This window comes from Rhineura floridana, chromosome 6 (assembly GCF_030035675.1).
Source record: "Rhineura floridana isolate rRhiFlo1 chromosome 6, rRhiFlo1.hap2, whole genome shotgun sequence".
Lineage (NCBI taxonomy): Eukaryota > Metazoa > Chordata > Lepidosauria > Squamata > Rhineuridae > Rhineura > Rhineura floridana.
Window position 1 is genome coordinate 151558976 of NC_084485.1, and position 19544 is coordinate 151578519.

A 19544-nucleotide genomic window follows, 5' to 3' on the forward strand; every position below is an offset into this window, starting at 1 on the left:
CCACAGCCTGGGACATTCCAATCCTTCCCACTCCCACTCCCCTCTCCCCCATGGTCTTAAGCATGATTGCACAGGAGTAAATCTCCTTGAACTCAATAAGCATGCAAATGATCAAACGTGCCCTCCCCTCCTCCTCCCTTATGCCCCATCCCTTCCACTTCCTTTGTCCCTCCCCTTCCAATCCCCTCCTTCCCACTCCTCCTCCTTCTGCTCCCCTCTCCCCTCCCTCCTCCCCTCTCCTCTCCTCTCCTTTCCCTTCCCCCTCCTCCTCCTCCTCCCTCATGGTCAGATTTACCTATCAACCATGATTTCACAGGAGTAAATCCCATTGAACTCAATATCCATGCAAATGATCAGAACTGTCTTTGCCCTCCTTTCCCTCTTCTCTCCCTTCCTCCTTCTTCCTCCTCCCCTGCCCATTCCCTCCCTCCCTCCTCCCCCCATGGTCAGTTTTACCTATCCTAAGCATGATTGCATGGGAGTAAATCCCACTGAACTCAAACATGCAAATGATCAAACCTGCCCTTGTCCTCCCTTCTCTTCCCCCTCCTGCCTGCTCCCCTCCTGCTCCTCCCCTTTGCCCTTCTTCCCCTCCCTACTCCTCTGTGGTCAGTTTCACCTATCCTAAGCATGATTGCAGGAGAGTAAATCCCACTGAATTCAATAAGCATGCAAATTATCAATCCATTCTCAGCAAACTTGCACAGGATTCCATTTCTTACCTCCTGGATTAAAAATCAGAGAAATTCACTAATAGGCAAAAAAACCTTGCAGTTTAAGAATGTAGCTATAGCCAGCAGATATTTCTATCAAACTTTAAAAACAGGGAAATTGGGCAGCTATGGTGAATGCACCAGGGGAGCAGGTGTTGTGACCCAGGCCAGGGGGGAGGGCCTGCAGGAGGAGGACTCTAACTTTGAGGATTCAGGTGTGGGGTTGAGGGAGGAAGAATCTCAGCACACCCAAATCCCAACTCCTCCCGTGGAAGTCCAGGGACAGCTGTCAGAGGTTGCTTCTGAGGACATGCCCCTTTCTTCTGCGCCCAAGGAGCCACTTGATCCACTTGATTCCCATCTGGGCACTCAGCAGTTTCCCATGCCTACCCAGAGCTAGCCCCCCTCATTCGGAGGGAGAAGTTGAGGTCCAGCCCCTTTCACCCCGCGAAGAACAATGGCTGGCAGGAGGAGCCGTCGTTTGCGCACGAAAGTGAAACCTATTTAAGGGGGGCGTTAACAAGGAGGGGGTGCTGAACCAATGTCTGCAATTGGAGGCTTGCTTAGTCAGCGCTAGTCAGGGTAATAGTTCTTAGAAAGCATAGTTACGTGAATGACTCAAAAAGCTTTTGATATAACTGTAACTTTAATAAAGAGAAAACCTTACCGAACCGAGTGTGTCTGTGTTCCTCAGCTCTGGAAAGTAGGAGAACTGACCTCCTCTCTGAGATATTGTACTGCCCTACAAATTTGTAAAAATAAATTTGACAGATTTCTAGGATGAATAATGAGAGAAATATAATTTTCTGTTAGATTCTCTGTAGAAACAGTAGTAACACAGCAAAGAAGAAAAGTAAGAAGAACACCAACAGACATACAAAAATGTAATTCTCCATCTTTGGAGATGGCAGGTGTCGCCACCACTCACCATATGCTCAGAGGCACATGTTACCAAATTCTTCCAAGCTACATAGGAAGTGGATTGGACTGTGAAAGACCAACCCAAATGGTGTTTGCATTTTGACAAATTTGTAGGCCAGTACAATATCTCAGAGAGGAGGTCAGGTCTCCTGCTGCCCTGGTGCCTTCACTATAGCTGCCCAATTTCCCTGCTTTTTAAAGTTTGATAGTAATATATGTTGGCTATAGCTATATTCTTAAACTGCAAGGTTTTTTGCCTATTAGAGAATCTGTATATTAATCCCCCCAAAATCTCATTAATCTACATTAATTAACAAGTCACTTGTGTGTGATGGTTTTCTACTATATTGAAAAATAGAAACACAGGAACAGAATAATAAAACAATTATTCTTGACTATGCATTCTGACTTCTTGTAGCAGAGGGTCCCAGACAAATCTGTGTTGACACCAGGGCATTCACTGGTAACTGAGACAGAGGTCACATCCCAAAGAGAAGGATGTGCTCAAGCCAAACCCAGTCCACTCCACTCCAGCACCGCCAGATCCAGGGCAGGGCAAAATACAGCACCCTGGCAAGCTCAACAGTGGCAGCTTCTCTGACCGAGCTGATGGAGGTCATCTCGGCTGTGGTGTTGAAGGAACCCAGAACGATAGTGCTGGGTGATTTCAATGTTCATGCTGAGGCTGCCTCTAGTGTTCCGGCTTGGGACTTCATGGCCTCGATGATGACCATGGGGCTGTCTCAAGTTGTCACTGGCCTGACACATAGGGCAGGGCACTTCCCTGCAGGAATGGTGGAGAGATTATGATGGAATCCACTGGATTCCTGAATGCCCTGGGGGAGTTCCCAATAGATAGAACAGGTGACCCTGTTGAAGCCCTTGTCACGCTGTGGATCAGCGAGGCGCGTTGGGCTCTTGACATGGTTGCCCTTGAGTGCCCTCTCCAGCATTGTGGAGCCCGGTTTGCACCTTGGTAACACAGTGAGCTAAGGGCAATGAAAAAGGCTGGACGACGGCTAGAGCGCAAGTGGCTAAAGATGTGCTGTGAGGCTGATCAGGCACAAGTAAAACAATCGTGCCTACTGTGTGGCAGTGGGGCGGCAAAGAAGGCCCACTTCTCTGCCTCCATCGCATCCCCAAGTAGCTGTCCAGTGGAGCTTTTCCGTATTGTCAGGGGGTCTGTTGACATCAACTCCAGGAAATGGAGCCTTAGACCCTTCAGAGGCCCACTGTGAATTGTTTGCAAGGCACTTTGAGGGTAAAGTTGCTCGCCCCCGCAGCAGTCTTGATGCCCCATCCACATCTCCTGTAGTCCCCAATGAGGTGTCCAGTGCAACGTCTGCTGCAATTTCTTGGGAACGGTTTCAGTTGATGTGGCTTGATGATGTAGACAAGGTGTTTGCATTGATGCGGCCAGCAACATGTCCTCTCGACCCTTGCCTTCTTGGCTTATTAAAGCTTGTCAAGAGGGGTTGACCGAGTGGATCCAGTCTGTGGTCAACTTATCATTGTGGGAGGGAGTGGTTCTAGCTGCCTTGAAAAAGGTGGTGATCCGACTGCTGCTGAAAAAGCTGACCTTGGACCCATTAGTTTGTGACAACTATTGACCGGTCGCAAATACCCCCTTCTTAGGGAAGGTGATTGAGAGGGTTGTGGCGCAGCAATTGCAAGTACTCTTGGATGAAACAGATTATCTTGACCCATCCCAGTCTGAGTTCAGGCCTAGTTATGGGACTGAATCGGCCTTGGTCGCCCTGATGGATGACCTTTATTGGGAGGACAGGAGGAGTGCGACCCTGTTATTCTTACTTGATCTCTCGGCGGCTTTTGATACCATTGACCATGGTATCCTTCTGGGCCGACTGAGCGAGATGGGTATTGGAGGGACTGTTTTACAGTGGTTCTGATCCTATCTCCAGGGTCGTTCTCAGAGAATAGCATTGGGTGATTGTCTTTTGCCCCCCCCATTAGTTGTGCTATGGGTTGCCACAGGGTACCATCTTGTGCCCCATGCTGTTTAACCCTTGGGAGCAGTGATCAGGAGCTTTGGGGTGAGGTGTCAGCAGTATGATGACGATACCCAGCTCTATTTCTCCGTAACATCTGAATCGGGAGAGGCCATGCAAGCCCTGGACCTCTGCCTGGACTTGGTGGTGAGCTGAATGAGGGCCAATAAATCCTAGCAAGACGGAGGCGCTGTGGGTTGGTGGTACCTGAGTTCGGAAAATTGGTCAATTGCCTGCTTTGGATGGGGTCGTACTCCCTCTGAAAGAGTAGGTCCGTAGCCTAGGGGTGCTCCTGGATCCATCTTTGTCGCTAGAGGCCCAGGTGACCTCAGTGGCTAGGAGTGCCTTTTACCAGCTTCGGCTGGTAAGACAGCTGCGGCTGTTTCTGGACTGGGATAGCCTGACCACTGTTGTCCATGCACTGGTAACCTCTAGGCTGGATTACTGTAATGCGCTCTATGTGGGGCTGCCCTTGAGGTTGGTCCGGAAGCTCCAGCTGGTGCAAATGCGGCGGTGAGACTGCTTACTGGGGCAGTGTATCGCCAACATGTCACCCCGCTGCTGAAAGAATTGCACTGGCTGCCCATTTGCTACCGGGCCAAATTCAAGGTTCTAGTTTTGGTGTACAAAGCCCTATACAGCTCGGGACCAGGATACCTGAAAGACCGTCTTACCTTTTATATGCCCAGTCGATCACTGCGCTCTGCAGGTGAGGGCCTCCTGCAGATACCATCTTATCAGGAGGCTCGTTCTGCACAATATAGGAAACGGACCTTTAGTGTGGCGGCACCTACCCTGTGGAATTCCCTCCCTTTGAATATTAGGCAGGTGCCATCTCTGCTATCTTTTCGGTGCCTTTTGAAGACTTTCCTCTTTCAACAAGCCTTTTAAGTTGAGACCTATCCCAGTCTGCATCTGTGTCGGAATTGTTTAATATGTTTTTTAATAATGTTTTTAACCCTTTTTAAAGGTTGGTTTTTTAAATGTTTTTAATGCTGTTTTGCTTTAATGTATTTTAAGATCTGTTTTTATGATGTTTTAAAGTGTTTTAGTGCTTTGTTTGCCACCCTAGGCTCTTGCTGGGAGGAAGGGCGGGATACAAATTATATAAATAAATAATAAAATAAATAAGTCTTGTCAGGGACAGCTGTTGCCTCAGCAGCATGCTAAAACCTTCTGAGGCCTTATGAAGGCTGGCCAGCCTGAACCTCCTCTTTACCTCGTTCATTCTGAGGAGATGTTTGCTGTTTTAAAGGGCCATCACGGTATTCTGTAACTACTGGCTACTATGGCATGGAGGTGGTGCGGGATTTATTTATTTATAAAAGTATTTATATACTACCCTCTCAAAAAACATCAGGGTGGTATACAGCAACATAAAAAAATTAAAAGCAGTATGGAACAATCCTTAAAATGGCTGATTACTCAAGAAAATTTTAAACTGTTGGCATAAAATTGAAGGGGTGTCTTCTCAGATGAAGGTGTTTAGTAAGGAGTTGTTTATTTAACCAAGAGTGATAGACTGCTTAATCATAGAAAACCTCTGTCCTGGATGGTCCTGGGGTGAGAGGCAACAGCTCTGCAAGTGATACCACCTCTCCCTCCAAGTTTGGCTCCAAGCCAGAGGACTGGGTCCAGAGAAGTAGGGCTCATTCCATCAGTTCTGCTGAAAAGCCAGGCACCATCGGGCCTCTTCTCTGTCAAATGTCATTAGGTAGCAGCCAATCCAGCAGGCTGCCTCAGAAGAGATGGGAAGCAGAGCTCATTCCGTGAGCTCTGCTAAAAAACCAGCTCCACCAGGAGTCTCCTGCTGCTGAACTGCTTCTATTCCAGCTGATCATTACAAGAACTACTATTTAACTTTAAGAATTGGAATTGGAGTTTATTTTTTCTTTTCCCTCCCTGTCTCCTTTCCCTTTTTTATTGTAAGACTGTGGATATGAATTGTCTTGTTTTAACTAGCTGTATGTAAGCTGCTCTGAGAGTGTTTGTGGCTAAACAGCAAGGTACAAACGTTCTAAATAAACCCACAACACCGTGGACTTTACAATTTTGTCAGTGTTTCACATAAGGGTAATATAAAATCTTCCATAGATTGCACTAAAGAAGTAGATCTTTCATTATAAAACTTCAAATTTCTATGTATCTTAATAAAGAAATATTGTTCAACATTTTGGTGACCTTTTATAAAAAGGTTCTCTCAATCCATACATGTCAGGAAGGAAAATCATTTTTATAGAAAATTGGATATTTGGGATTTTACATCTTTTGTTCAGTTGAGTGGAGACCTTATCCATTGTTAGGATTTCCATATTTGTATGTACCAGAACATAAGAACATAAGAAGAGCCTGCTGGATCAGGCCAGTGGCCCATCTAGTCCAGCATCCTGTTCTCACAGTGGCCAACCAGGTGCCTGGGGGAAGCCCGCAAGCAGGACCCGAGTGCAAAAACACTCTCCCCTCCTGAGGCTTCCGGCAACTGGTTTTCAGAAGCATGCTGCCTCTGACTAGGGTGGCACAGCACAGCCATCATGGCTAGTAGCCATTGATAGCCCTGTCCTCCATGAATTTGTCTAATCTTCTTTTAAAGCCATCCAAGCTGGTGGCCATTACTGCATCTTGTGGGAGCAAATTCCATAGTTTAACTATGCGCTGAGTAAAGAAGTCCTTCCTTTTGTCTGTCCTGAATCTTCCAACCTTCAGCTTCTTTGAATGTCCACGAGTTCTAGTATTATGAGAGAGGGAGAAGAACTTTTCTCTATCCACTTTCTCAATGCCATGCATAATTTTATACACTTCTATCATGTCTCCTCTGACCCGCCTTTTCTCTAAACTAAAAAGCCCCAAATGCTGCAACCTTTCCTCGTAAGGGAGTCGCTCCATCCCCTTGATCATTCTGGTTGCCCTCTTCTGAACCTTTTCCAACTCTATAATATCCTTTTTGAGATGAGGCGACCAGAACTGTACACAGCCTTGAATACAAGTAAAAAAAGATCTTTGTAGAACAATTTGGAATGTAGCTGCTCTATGTAATTGTTTCATTAAATTTCTTCTAATTAGTGCAGGAATTTACAATTAAAAAAAAATCATGAAAATTGTTCAGCATTTTAGTGTGAATTTCTTCTGATAAACACATTTTGTATGTAGTTTTCACTCGTGTACAGACTTTTGCAAGCATTTTCTTCTACTATAACGTATTTTTGTATGTTATTTTCACCAACATATTCATTTTTATATACACTTTCCCTTAATATATGCATTTTTGTAAACACTATTTAGTTGGAGAAGTGCATCACAAAATTCAGATGTTTGAATTTTGAAGGATGGCTATGTTTTTATGGCTGGTGTTTACAGGGCCAGCACCAAGCATGACTGGACCCTTGGCCACCAGCCTTCCTCAGGAGTCATACTTTCCAACACCACCTCCTGATGCAGGCGTCACGGGGCTTAAATAAGCCTGTCCACCACACCTCCCTCCACCCCACCTACCTCCCACATAAGCGCGCTATGCACGCACTCCTGCCATCACCAAAGATGGTGGCGGGAGCATCATCCCCTTAGAGATGCCTCTGCTGCGATTTTGGGTAATGGCAGGCATGTGTGTGCAGCATGCTAGCATGCTGACAAGGCAATGCAGGAGATAGATGGGGAGGGCTTATTTAAATCTACACTCTGCTATTGACATCATCATCAGGTCACTGTGTCTCTCAACCTGATGCTGGTGCAGATCACGGAGTGGGAGCTCCACTATCCCAGCCTAAGAAGGGGCCCTTTAGGGGCTCTCAGCCAGGACCCAACCTGAATGCTCATTGATACTGGGCTTGCTGGCAAACTTAATTGAACTTTTATTTTAAGAAGGATGTTGACAAACTGGAGCATGTCTAGGGGAGGATGGACATAACGGTGAGGGGTCTGGTATGTTTAGCTTGGAGAAGAGGAGACATTATAATGTCTTTAAATATATGAAAGGCTGTCATGCAGATTAAGGCTGTGTACACATCATACATTTAAAACATATCTCCACCACCCCAAGAATCCTGGGAACTGTAGTTTACCCCTAACAGAGCTACAGTTCCCAGCATCTTTAACAAGCTACAGTTTCCGGGATTCTTGTGGGGGTAAATGTGGTTTACACAGCCTATGTAGACTGGTTCCATATAGCTCCACAGGGCAGGAATAATACTAGTGTGTGGGAATTGTGGGGAAGTCGATTTCAAATGAACATTAGGATAAACATCTTAATGGTAGCTATTTGACAGTGGAACAGACTGTTGAGGCATTTGAGCAGATAATAGATGGCCATGTGTCAGGGATGCCACAGTTGTATCTTGCATTGAGCAAGAGATTGGACCAGATCATCTCCAAGATCCATTCCTACTGTATGGTTTTATATATAGGAACTGTGAGCCTCCACAGGCACAATATGTGTGAATACCAGAATAACGTGGGCAAGGTGAATTGCATGGATTTTCCCCACCTGATTTTTGTCTTTGGGGGAGAAAAAAATGTGATTCTGGTATTTATATTGCAGCAGCATGGGGTCACATCCACAGAGAAATAGGTCCCACGCCTCCTTAGGTTACATGTGAAAAGAGGCAATATATTCTTCAAACAAACTGAACTCTGGCTAATAATATTCACATCCCAACAGAGGAAGGAAATCAAGTGTTTGAACAGTGGGTTACATTTCTCTTAATATCAGTTGAGATAGGAAGGGAGATATGGAATTTGCTCCCACAAGATGTAGCGATGGCCACCAACTCGGATGTCTTTTAAAAGATTAGACACATTCACTGAGAATAAGGCTATTACTGACTACTAGCCATGATGGCTGTGTTCTACTCTGCTGCTGGAGGTAGCATGCCTCTGAATACCAGTTGCTGGGAATCATTCAAGTCCTGTTTGCAGGGTTCCCATAGGCATCTGATTGGCCACTGTGAGAACAGGATCCTGGACTAGGTGGGTCTTTGGGCTCTTCTTACGCTCTTTTATTTTGTCTCACTGAGACTGGTGAGTCAAACGTTTGCACATGTGAGCTATTTATAGAGCAACTTATCACCACTTTTCTGAGGCAGCCCTTCTCACCATGGCTCTTGTCAATGACACTACTGCTTGAGTGGAGGAGATCAGATACCAAGCATAATATTTTATTTTTGCTGCAAATGATTCGTTCTTTGTCTTACCTTTGTATAGAGAGCACAGTGAAAATGTTTGTTTTGAACATGGATAGTTCAAACATCTGGCTGGAGGGACTTAAAACAAAAATGTAACTATGTAAATATATTTTAAAGAAAAAATTGAGCACATTTTGTCATATAGTAGAGATTAGGGCTGGCAATAATCCAAGAATTCATGCTGAGCATCTTCAAGAAAAGTGCCAGTGTTATGAGTACGTGTAGAGGCATTTAAGGGGTGGTCTCTGGTAAATTTATTTATTTATTTTTATTTATTATTTGATTTATATCCCGCCCTTCCTCCCAGCAGGAGCCCAGGGCGGCAAACAGAAGCACTAAAAACTTTAAAACATCATAAAAACAAACTTTAAAACACATTAAAACAAAATATCTTCAAAAATGTTTCTTAAAACAAAGCTTTCAAAACATCTAAGATTAAAAACATTTTAAAAAAGGTTTAAGAACACATTAAAAAGCAATTCCAACACAAATGCAAACTGGGATAGGCCTCAACTTAAAAGGCTTGTTGAAAGAGGAAGGTGCCGAAAAGATAAGAGATGACACCTGTATAATATTCAAGGGGAGCGAATTCCACAGAGCAGGTGCCGCCATACTAAAGGTCCGTTTCCTATTTTGTGCAGAACGAGCCTCCTGATAAGATGGTATCTGCAGGAGGCCCTCACCTGCAGAGCGCAGTGATCGACTGGGCATATAAAAGGTAAGATGGTCTTTCAGGTATCCTGGTCCCGAGCTGTATACGGCTTTGTACACCAAAACTAGAACCTTGAACTTGGCCCGGTAGCAAATGGGCAGCCAGTGCAATTATTTCAGCAGCAGGGTGACATGTTGATACCCTGCCCCAGTGAGCAATCTCCCCACTGCATTTGGCACCAGCTGCAACTTCTGGACCAACCTCAAGGGCAGCCCCACATACAGCGCATTACAGTAATCCAGCCTAGAGGTTACCAGTGCATGGACAACAGTGGTCAGGCTATCCCAGTCCAGAAACAGCTGAAGCTGGTAAAAGGCACTCCTAGCCAGGAAGGTCACCTAGGCCTCTAACAACAAAGATGGATTCAGGAGCACTCCCAGACTACACACCTACTCTTTCAGAGGGATTACGACCCCATCCAAAGCAGGCAATTGACCAATTATCTGAACTCAGGTACCACCAACCCACAGTGCCTCCATCTTGCTAGGATTCAGACTCAGTTTATTGGCCCCTCATTCAGCTCACCACCAAGTCCAGGCAGAGGTCCAGGGCTTGCATGGCCTCTCCCGATTCAGATGTTACAGAGAAATAGAGCTGGGTATCGTCATCATACTGCTGACACCTCACCCCAAAGCTCCTGATCACTGCTCCCAAGGGTTAAACAGCATGGGGCACAAGATGGTACCCTGTGGCAACCCACAGCACAACTAACGGGGGGCCAAAAGACAATCACCCAATGCTATTCTCTGAGAACAACACTGGAGATAGGATCAGAACCACTGTAAAACAGTGTCTCCAATACCCATCTCACTCAGTCAGCCCAGAAGGATACCATGGTTAATGGTATCAAAAGCTGCCGAAAGATCAAGTAAGAATATTAGGGTTGCACTCCCCCTGTCCTCCCAATAAAGGTCATCCATCAGGGCGACCAAGGCCGATTCAGTCCCATAACTAGGCCTGAACTCAGACTGGGATGGGTCAAGATAATCTGTTTCATCCAAGAGTACTTGCAATTGCTGTGCCACAACCCTCTCAATCACCTTCCCTAAGAAGGGGGTATTTGCGACCGGTCAATAGTTGTCACAAACTAATGGGTCCAAGGTCAGCTTTTTCAGCAGCAGTCAGATCACCACCTTTTTCAAGGCAGCTAGAACCACTCCCTCCCACAATGATACGTTGACCACAGACTGGATCCACTGTCAAACCCCCTTGACAAGCTTTAATAAGCCAAGAAGGGCAAAGGTCGAGAGGACACGTTGCTGGCCGCATCAATGCAAAAACTTTGTCTACATCATCAGGCCACATCAACTGAAACCGTTCCCAAGAAATTGCAGCAGACGTTGCACTGGACACCTCATTGGGGACTACAGGAGATGTGGATGGGGCATCAAGACTGCTGCGGGGGCGAGCAACTTTACCCTCAAAGTGCCTTGCAAACAATTCACAGTGGGCCTCTGAAGGGTCTAAGGCTCCATTTCCTGGAGTTGATGTCAACAGACCCCCTGACAATACGGAAAAGCTCCACTGGACAGCTACTTGGGGATGCGATGGAGGCAGAGAAGTGGGCCTTCTTTGCCGCCCCACTGCCACACAGTAGGCACGATTGTTTTACTTGTGCCTGATCAGCCTCACAGCACATCTTTAGCCACTTGCGCTCTAGCCGTCGTCCAGCCTTTTTCATTGCCCTTAGCTCACTGTGTTACCAAGGTGCAAACCGGGCTCCGCAATGCTGGAGAGGGCACTCAAGGGCAACGTGTCAAGAGCCCAATGCGCCTTGCTGATCCACAGCGTGACAAGGGCTTCAACAGGGTCACCTGTTCTATCTACTGGGAACTCCCCCAGGGCATTCAGGAATCCAGTGGATTCCATCTTAATCTCTCCACCACTCCTGCAGAGAAGGATCGGAACCATGTCTAAACTTCACCAGGAAGTGATCTGACCATGACAATGGGGTGACATCCACCCCCCCCATCTCCAGACCACTCCTTCCTCCATTTGGAGTAAAAACCAAGTCGAGGATGTGCCCTGCCCTATATGTCGGGCCAGTGACAACTTGAGACAGCCCCATGGTCATCATCGAGGCCATGAAGTCCTAAGCCGGAACACTAGAGGCAGCCTCAGCATGAACATTGAAATCACCCAGCAGTATCGTTCTGGATTCCTTCAACACCACAGCCGAGACAGCCTCTGCCAGCTCGGTCAGAGAAGCTGCCAGGCAGCAGGGTGGATGGTACACCAGCAGCAACCCTCGTTTACTGTGTCCTCAGCCTGACACCAGGTGCAGGCCCTCACAACCAGCTCCAAGACAGAGTGGTTTCCTGACGTCAGAGATGGAAGTTCTGTAGATCACAGCAACTCCCCCCCCCCGTCCCTGTAGCCTGTGCTGGTGTTGCACCAAGTATCCAGGAGGGCAAAGTTGGGTCAGATCAACTCCTCCCAGCTCACCCACCCAGGTCTCGGTAATGCACACCAAATTGGCACCTTCATCCACGATCAAATCATGGATGAGTGGTCTTCTTGTGCACCAATCTGGCGTTAAACAACACACATAGGCCAGTGGGCACAGCAGATGAGCAAAGAGGAATCCCATCCATGAGAGGAGTGGCAGCAAGGAACAAAGTGCAGATAGCCTTTCCCTTTTTTTTTTTTTTTTTTCAATAATTTTTATTCAGATTTTCATAAAACATACAAGACAAAATCATAAAACATTCAAAGACAAAAAACAAAATCAAAAATAGTTAAACAAAAAGAAAAAAAGAAAAAAAAAAAACAAAAATAAAAAATAAAGAGTAAAATATTGACTTCCCATTTGTCAAAGATCAAATCAGTTATAAGTCTATAATATATAACAATCCTGTCTCTTAAGTCATATTATAAAATCACTTTCCTCCAGTAGTTATCTTACTTAATCATCAAATCTCATAAACATTACTTTATTCTTTCCACAAAAAGTCAAAGAGAGGTTTCAATTCTTTAAGAAATATATCTATCAATTTTTTTTCCAGATAAGCATATCGATTAATCCATCTCATTACTAATTATGATAATCTTATTGTCATAACCATAGTCAAAATAAACATTTCAATTAATCCATCACATCAGAATCTGTTAGGTTCAGTAATTTCAGTAGCCATTGTTCTATTATCCCTATTAGTTCCATTTTCCATCTTCCATCTTCAGTAGTCTTGTTAAGTCCAGTAATTTCAGTATCCAATCTTCCATTATCAGTATTCCATAATAATCTTGCTGTCAAAGCCATAGTCATATAGTAAGAGTCTGATGGGAATTACCTCTATCCCAAATATTTTCTTGCCATCCATTCTGAATAGGTTGCTGAAATACTGCTGTAAAATCATATCTCTGTTCTTTTTTTCAAAATACACTGGGTCATCTCTTGAAAGTTTTTCCATTGTCACATGGCTGCAGTTAATTCCATAGATTTTCTCTATATTGGGCTCCATCACATCATTCCAGTCCAGAAGATTATCCATGCCATTGATAACTTTATCTCTAGAATCTTCATTAATTTCTTCAGAGATAACATTGAGTTCCAAACAATAGATTTTATTTCTAAAGTCCATAGACTCCAGATCTTGTTCCTGTTCCACGTTTGTTCCAATCTCCGGGATCTCCTCTCTCACAGGGACCCCTGTTCCAGTCTCCAGGGTCTCCTCTCTCACAGGGACCCCTGTTCCAGTCTCCAGGGTCTCCTCTCTCACAAGGACCCCTATGTCTTTAATCTCCTGTGTCTCCAAACAATAGATTTTGTTTCTAAAGTCCATAGACTCCAAATCTTTTTCCTGTTCCACGTTTGTTCCAATCTCCGGGGTCTCCTCTCTCACAGGGACCCCTTCCAGGGTCACCTCTCTCACAGGGACCCCTATATCTTTAATCTCCTGCTTCATTTTACTCAATTCAATTTTCAGCTCCTTACAACCCTGTCGCAGGTTTTGTTTCGTTATCTCAATCTCATCCATTATTTTCTGAAACATAGTTATTTCCAGCTTCTCAGCCACTTTCTTAATTGCCATTTTAAAAGAAAAATATAGGAAAACCACTTCTTATTTCAGCAACAATTGGGTTAATACTCCAAACTTGGTGACATCACAGTATAAACAGAGCAGACAGCCTTATCTCTCCATGCTTAAGTAAACAAAATGCAATTCCCAGGATCGAAACAATTAATGGCGGTCGTCAGAAAACAGATTCGTCAAAATAAAATAGACCAAAAAGAGAGTAGTCTCAGACAATATAATATTCTTCAAAATAAAAATCTGGAATAGAAATCCCTCTTCTGTGTATATCTTTAGAATGCAAATCCAGGACAGCTTTTTGCAACAAAAACAGAGATAAGCTATTAATTAGTGAGTAATCACTAATCACTAATTGATAGCCTTTCCCTCATATTCTGTGGTAATTCACCACCTCCCCATGGCTATATTTCCCTCTACCTGCGATCACTGAAATTGGGGTGGCATCACCCATGCCTGAAAGTGGTGCCAGTTTGTAGAGATCGCCTTTCTGTACAAAATGTCCATCTCAACTATTTACACAGGTCTAACCTCAAATCAGACCACATCATACTGGAATTAGCGCACATCCCTTCTCTAGTTTACAAATGAAGGCTTACTTTGCATTGATGAGGCAAGTCCAGATTTAAAATCTATTTTCAGTTTGGAAATATATGAATTATTTGTTCAAACATGCACACTTTGAGAAATTATAGGTCTTTCGTGTTTTTAGATTATGTGATGTTTATATTAAGAGCAACCCATTACCAAGATCACAGCTTAAGATCCAATTTAATAACCTATCCATAGTTTCAAATCCATCAGGTTATAAATTAAAGAGCAGGCAACCTGACTCCTTACCATCTTCAATAGTATTGCAGGGTCCAAGCAAGTTTGGCATCATACTTGCTTTTATGCGTTTTTGTATTGCTGTTTTTTGGGTTCCAGGTTGTCTTTTTGTTGTAATGATATATTATGTTTTTTAGACTGTACACCGCTTAGAGATTTTTGAAATATTAAGCGGTGTATAAATGCTTTTAAATCAATCAGTCAATAAATTAGAGTATTTAAAATACTATTGCTGTTTCCAAAGAATCCTGGGAAGTGTAGTTAGTGAAGGGTGCTGAGATTTGCTAGGAGATGCCCTGTTCCCCTCAGAGCTTCAGGCTGACTGTTAAACCACTCTGGCCACTTGAGCTCTGTCAGGGGAATAGGAGTCTCCTCTCAGCCCCCTTCACAAACTACACTTCCCAGGATTCTTTGAGGGAAGCCATGACTGCCTAAAGTGAAATAAAGGTCTGGTGTGAGTGTGGCCCCGATTAGCCAAGCAGCTGTGAGTCTGGCTTTAGAACACTGACAGTTGGTTCTTACTGAGCATACCTGTGCTATCATAGACTTCAACGTTAAATTTCTTGAATTAATTAAACATCAGCCATGGATTTTTTAAAACTTTTAAACTGCAGAAGATAAAGATTAGAGTATGGGGCAAGGTCAGTAATAGGATTACAGGTACTCTGTGAACATGGCTGTTTTTTTTAATTTCAACCTACTATACGGCTGATAGAAAAAAGTCCAACAGGGGTCTGGATTTCCCCCCCTCGTTTTACATTTTGAACTCTTGATTCTCGCTGAGTGTTTTGTGTATCACCACAAAACCTTAGAGCAGTGGTTCTGAAACTATTTTGGTTTGCAGCGCACTGTAAAACAAAAATTTTCTGGTGCACTTCGTGTACAAAATTAAAAATATATTAATATATTTTAAACTATGAATAAAAATAAAGTATAGAAAACTATTACCCTATACAAATGGGTTTCTTCTCATTTTTAAAATATACTTTTATAATATTTGAGGCACCTCTTAGGGCACACCAGTGTGCCTGGGCGCACCGTTTGAGAATCACTGCCTTAGAGGGTTGTTAAGCAAGTGTTTCTGAGTTCAGGACTATATGTTTTGTAACATTTTTTTTTAAATGGGCTTATGGGAAGCAGCAGAATGGCATGGAGGGATATTTTCAATTTAATATGGTGGAACGTGAAACATTGATGGTGGCTGTATAAAAACACAAACTGATTCGGTTTAAATAAAGGGGTAACATAAACAGTGACATTGTACTTCGTTTATTTAGACATTTCCCACCTACATTTTTTTAAACCTGGGAAAAAATAGCTCACATTCATTCTGAGATGGACTCCAGATCAGATCCAAGTACCATATTTTCGCTGTTATTTGGGATCAGTTTAATTTGTTGTAGTCTGCGGGTGCTGATTGAACGAACGCCTGGAGGACTTTGGCCTGTCGACTGCGTGCTTGACCCTTACCCCTGGATGACTGGAAATGACTGAGGCGGGAGGTGATGGGGGGTACGGGGCTTTCCTCATTCGCCGTGCTGGCGGAGCCTGAAAATGTTCGGGGCAGAGGGAAGGAAAACAGAGAGACACACAGAGGAATAAATAGCAAACAGAAATGCGACTTGCTTTCCTCTCTCACTCGCGCTTCGCTTTCGATGAACTGTTATTTCTGTGGCTACCGACACAGCTGCTATTTCCCCCTCCTTTAGCTCGTCCAGTTGACACTGGAATGTCGGGCGCGCCCTTAAGGGGCTTATCTCGCGCTTGCGCAGTTGTTGTTTTGTGACCGCTCTATCTTCTTCCTCTCTCTCCTTCCTCCTCCTTCCTCAGCTCCCCTCCCTCCCCTTCTCTAAAACAGAACCATCAACGTCATCTCCACCGTCCCCTTCAGTTGGGAGGGAAGTCAGTGACGGAGGGCCTCCGCTGCCACCACCGCTTCTGCCACCGTGAGGGGAGTTAGTACCGGCCGGTAAGTGGGGACAGGACTTGCTCTTCCGCCGGGGGCGCTGTTTTGTGATGTCACTGGCTGTAATAGAAGAGGTATGCGTAAGAGGGAGGGAAAAGTCGTGTGCATGGGCTAAAGGTGGCGAATAGTAGACTTTAAATTGTTTTGGCTCTGAATCAAGCCGCAGTTTGATTTCGGCCTGGGGGTGGGAGGGGGGCGAGGGTAGTCCTTCCTCCGGATCTGCTTTCCTTATTCTATGAGGCTCCCGTCTGTGGAGTGACTGGCGAGTAAAACAAGGTGAGGGCTGCAAAACCGTTCTGGGACAGTTGGCTTCTGCAACTGGGGAGGAGGGACAGCAGCAACTACTTTTGACTTGACAACAATTTCAGTGCTGTTCTCCCCCCTCCCCCCATCTGTTAGGGATTGTAGTCGCTGTTTGCATCGAAGGGATGGCCAAGGAAGACAGAGAGAGCAGTGTGTGCGCAGATACATATGAACTTTTGTGAGTTCCCGCTCTGCATCCATCCAAAGCCTTTTAAAAATGAGAACAGATATGCTTGCTTTTTGCCAGGGCTTAGGCAGGAACCTGGATGCTGGTGATGCTCTACTTGCTTGCGGCCTTCTAAGCTGCAGCAGTCCTAAATGCACTTTATAAAATCAAAGAGGCATTTCGGTGTTAGAGAAATAGCAACGATCAATAGTTGCTAGATATTCTCAGTAAGTACTTTGGGTGTATTTTGAGGGTTGCTGTTGGGCAGCCTTTTTATTTTCTTTTAGAAAGCTGTGGATGTTTGGTATAGATGTTCTTGTTAGGTAAGTCTAGAGATCTTAAACTAATTTTCACTCTTGCAGAGATGTAATAGCTGCAATTTAATGAAAAACTCTGCTAGCAAACAATTTGATAGATCTTGTTGAACTAGCTCTGTACAAAAGTCCAGGTCCAAAAATGAATTGGGAGAACCAATAAGCAAGGCTTGTCTGTTTTTTTTTTGTGAGTTCTTGCGTGCACTTTAGCACTGAAACTGTGACCCAGAGAGTAAAGCATTTCTCATACTTGAGACTTTGTTCAAGAATAATTCTGTGCAGAAAACTTTATTTATTGATTCCTTTTGTGAGGTGAAACCAAATTCTGGTTTTTAAGAAGAATCCTGGGAACTATGGTAAGGGTGCTGGGAATGTTCACTCTTGGAGGATTCTTTGGGATGGGTGAGTAAATGTGCTTTAAATATATGGTTTGTATGCAGCCTAGATTTCCAGACCACTTGACAAAGTTGCTTCCTGTCACAGTCAATCTCAAGAAAGTTACACAGAACCTGACAAATTTGGTTCTGCAGAAACATTATGCTTATACTTAACAATGTCAGCTGAATCAGCAGGATCCTGAGATGATTAAGACTGCATTTCTATGCATGCTTATTAGGGAGAAGTCCTGTTGAACTTGAGGGAGGCAAACATGATTCAGATGGTACTGCAAACCTCAGTATGTTATGATTAGGAAAACCTATATGTCCAATTTGCCCACTACTTATATTTTTCATGGGAATACACTAGAAATGGATGAAGATGGTATTTAGAAGTGTGACAAACAACCCTTGTAATGAATTTTACATATGTGGCAGCTCCCTGCTTTAACAACCTCCCTTCTTAGTTGTGCCGAATCCTCACCTTGTTGACTTTTTATTGACAGTTGAAGACCCATGTCTTTACTCAGGCTTTTGGGAGCACTGGAGTTTTGAATCACTCTGATTTTTTTGCCTGATTAATATGTTATTTATGTTTTGTTTTTATAATGTGGTATTGTATATATGTGTTTATGTGATGTAATGTATCTCTGCCCTGGGGCCAGATGACAAAGGGCTTGTAAAGGGTGAGAGAGCGAGAGAGAATAGATTTTCAAACTATATTGAGCAAGGGATGCTATACAAGTGGTTGACTTCCTGCATTCAAAGCATGTCCTCTAGTATTCAGTCCCTGGCATCCAGTCCCTGGATCTTGGGTAATAGACCTGGCAAAGACCCTTGCCTAAGACCTTGTAGATCCACTGCTAGCCAGAATACATGATACTGGGTTAGATGGGCCACTGGATCAGTGAAGTATAATGTAGGTTCATATAATCTTCTGCAAAAAACACTTCAGTTTATGCGTGTTGTGATTTTGGGATCTTGCTGCTGCTGGTACTTGACTTTACTTGCTGAATAAATCCCCTGAATCTAATTTGGTATATACTTAATTACATGTATAAATGTTTATTTAAAAAGTAAAACTTTAGTATGTTTTGTAATGCATAATACTTAGGGATCAGCTATTAGTGATGAAAAACAAGACAGCACTATGCATATGTGATAATGTGAAGTTCTTGGTGTGCTGTTACCTTTCTAACTTGCAGCAGCAATTTCTCTGAATAACCTTTTTGATATAATAGTGATCCCTTCACTCTCTCTCTCTGTTTTTCTCATGTTGTATGGGTGCTGCTAAAAGGTTTATATCAGTCTTCTTGCCTATCTGAATGTTTTATTTATTTATTTATTAAATTTATATACCGCCCGACTAGCAATAGCTCTCTGGGCGGTGAACATAAAATAGCATAAAAATACAATGAATAACAAAATAATACTAAAATACAATCATCAGTCCAATACAATAAACATTTTAAAAAGTAAATCAGTGTAACTTAAAATGCTTCAGAGAATAGGAAGGTTTTGACCTGGCGCCAGAAGGAGAGCAGAGTCGGCGCCAGGCGTACATCCTCGGGGAGACTGTTCCATAGTTCGGGGGCCACCACTGAGAAGGCCCTAGATCTTGTCATCACCCTCCGGGCCTCCCTGTGAGTTGGAACCCGGAGGAGGGCCTTCGTAGCAGAACGTAGTGCACGGGCCGGTTCATATCGGAAGAGGCGTTCCGCAAGGTATCGTGGTCCCGCACCGTATAAGGCTTTATAGGTTAATACCAACACTTTGAATCTAGTCCGGAAACATATTGGCAACCAGTGCAAGCTGGCCAGAACAGGTGTTATATGCTCGGACCGCTTGGTCCTTGTCAGCAATCTGGCCGCTGCATTTTGCACTAGTTGTAGCTTCCGAACTGTCTTCAAAGGTAGCCCTACGTAAAGCGCATTACAGTAATCCAAACGTGAGGTTACCAGAGCATGTACCACTGATGTAAGGTCCTCTTTACTCAAATAGGGACGTAGCTGGGCTACCAACCGAAGTTG

At 44.1% G+C, this 19544-nt stretch overlaps 1 protein-coding gene across 19 annotated transcripts in view; it reads left to right on the forward strand.

Annotated features, from left to right (window-relative positions):
- RABGAP1L (RAB GTPase activating protein 1 like) overlaps positions 1 to 19544 on the forward strand; it is a 371757-nt gene that overhangs the window by 10178 nt on the left and 342035 nt on the right. For 9 of the 19 annotated variants that reach the window (XM_061634123.1, XM_061634128.1, XM_061634124.1 and 6 more), the window contains exon 1: positions 16390 to 16428. The exons of 1 other annotated variant lie outside the window; for it this stretch is intronic. In XM_061634123.1, the coding sequence (XP_061490107.1) occupies positions 16405 to 16428 (24 nt within the window). In that variant the 5' untranslated portion in view covers positions 16390 to 16404. 9 more of the 19 variants (XM_061634138.1, XM_061634125.1, XM_061634131.1 and 6 more) reach the window with 9 other exon arrangements.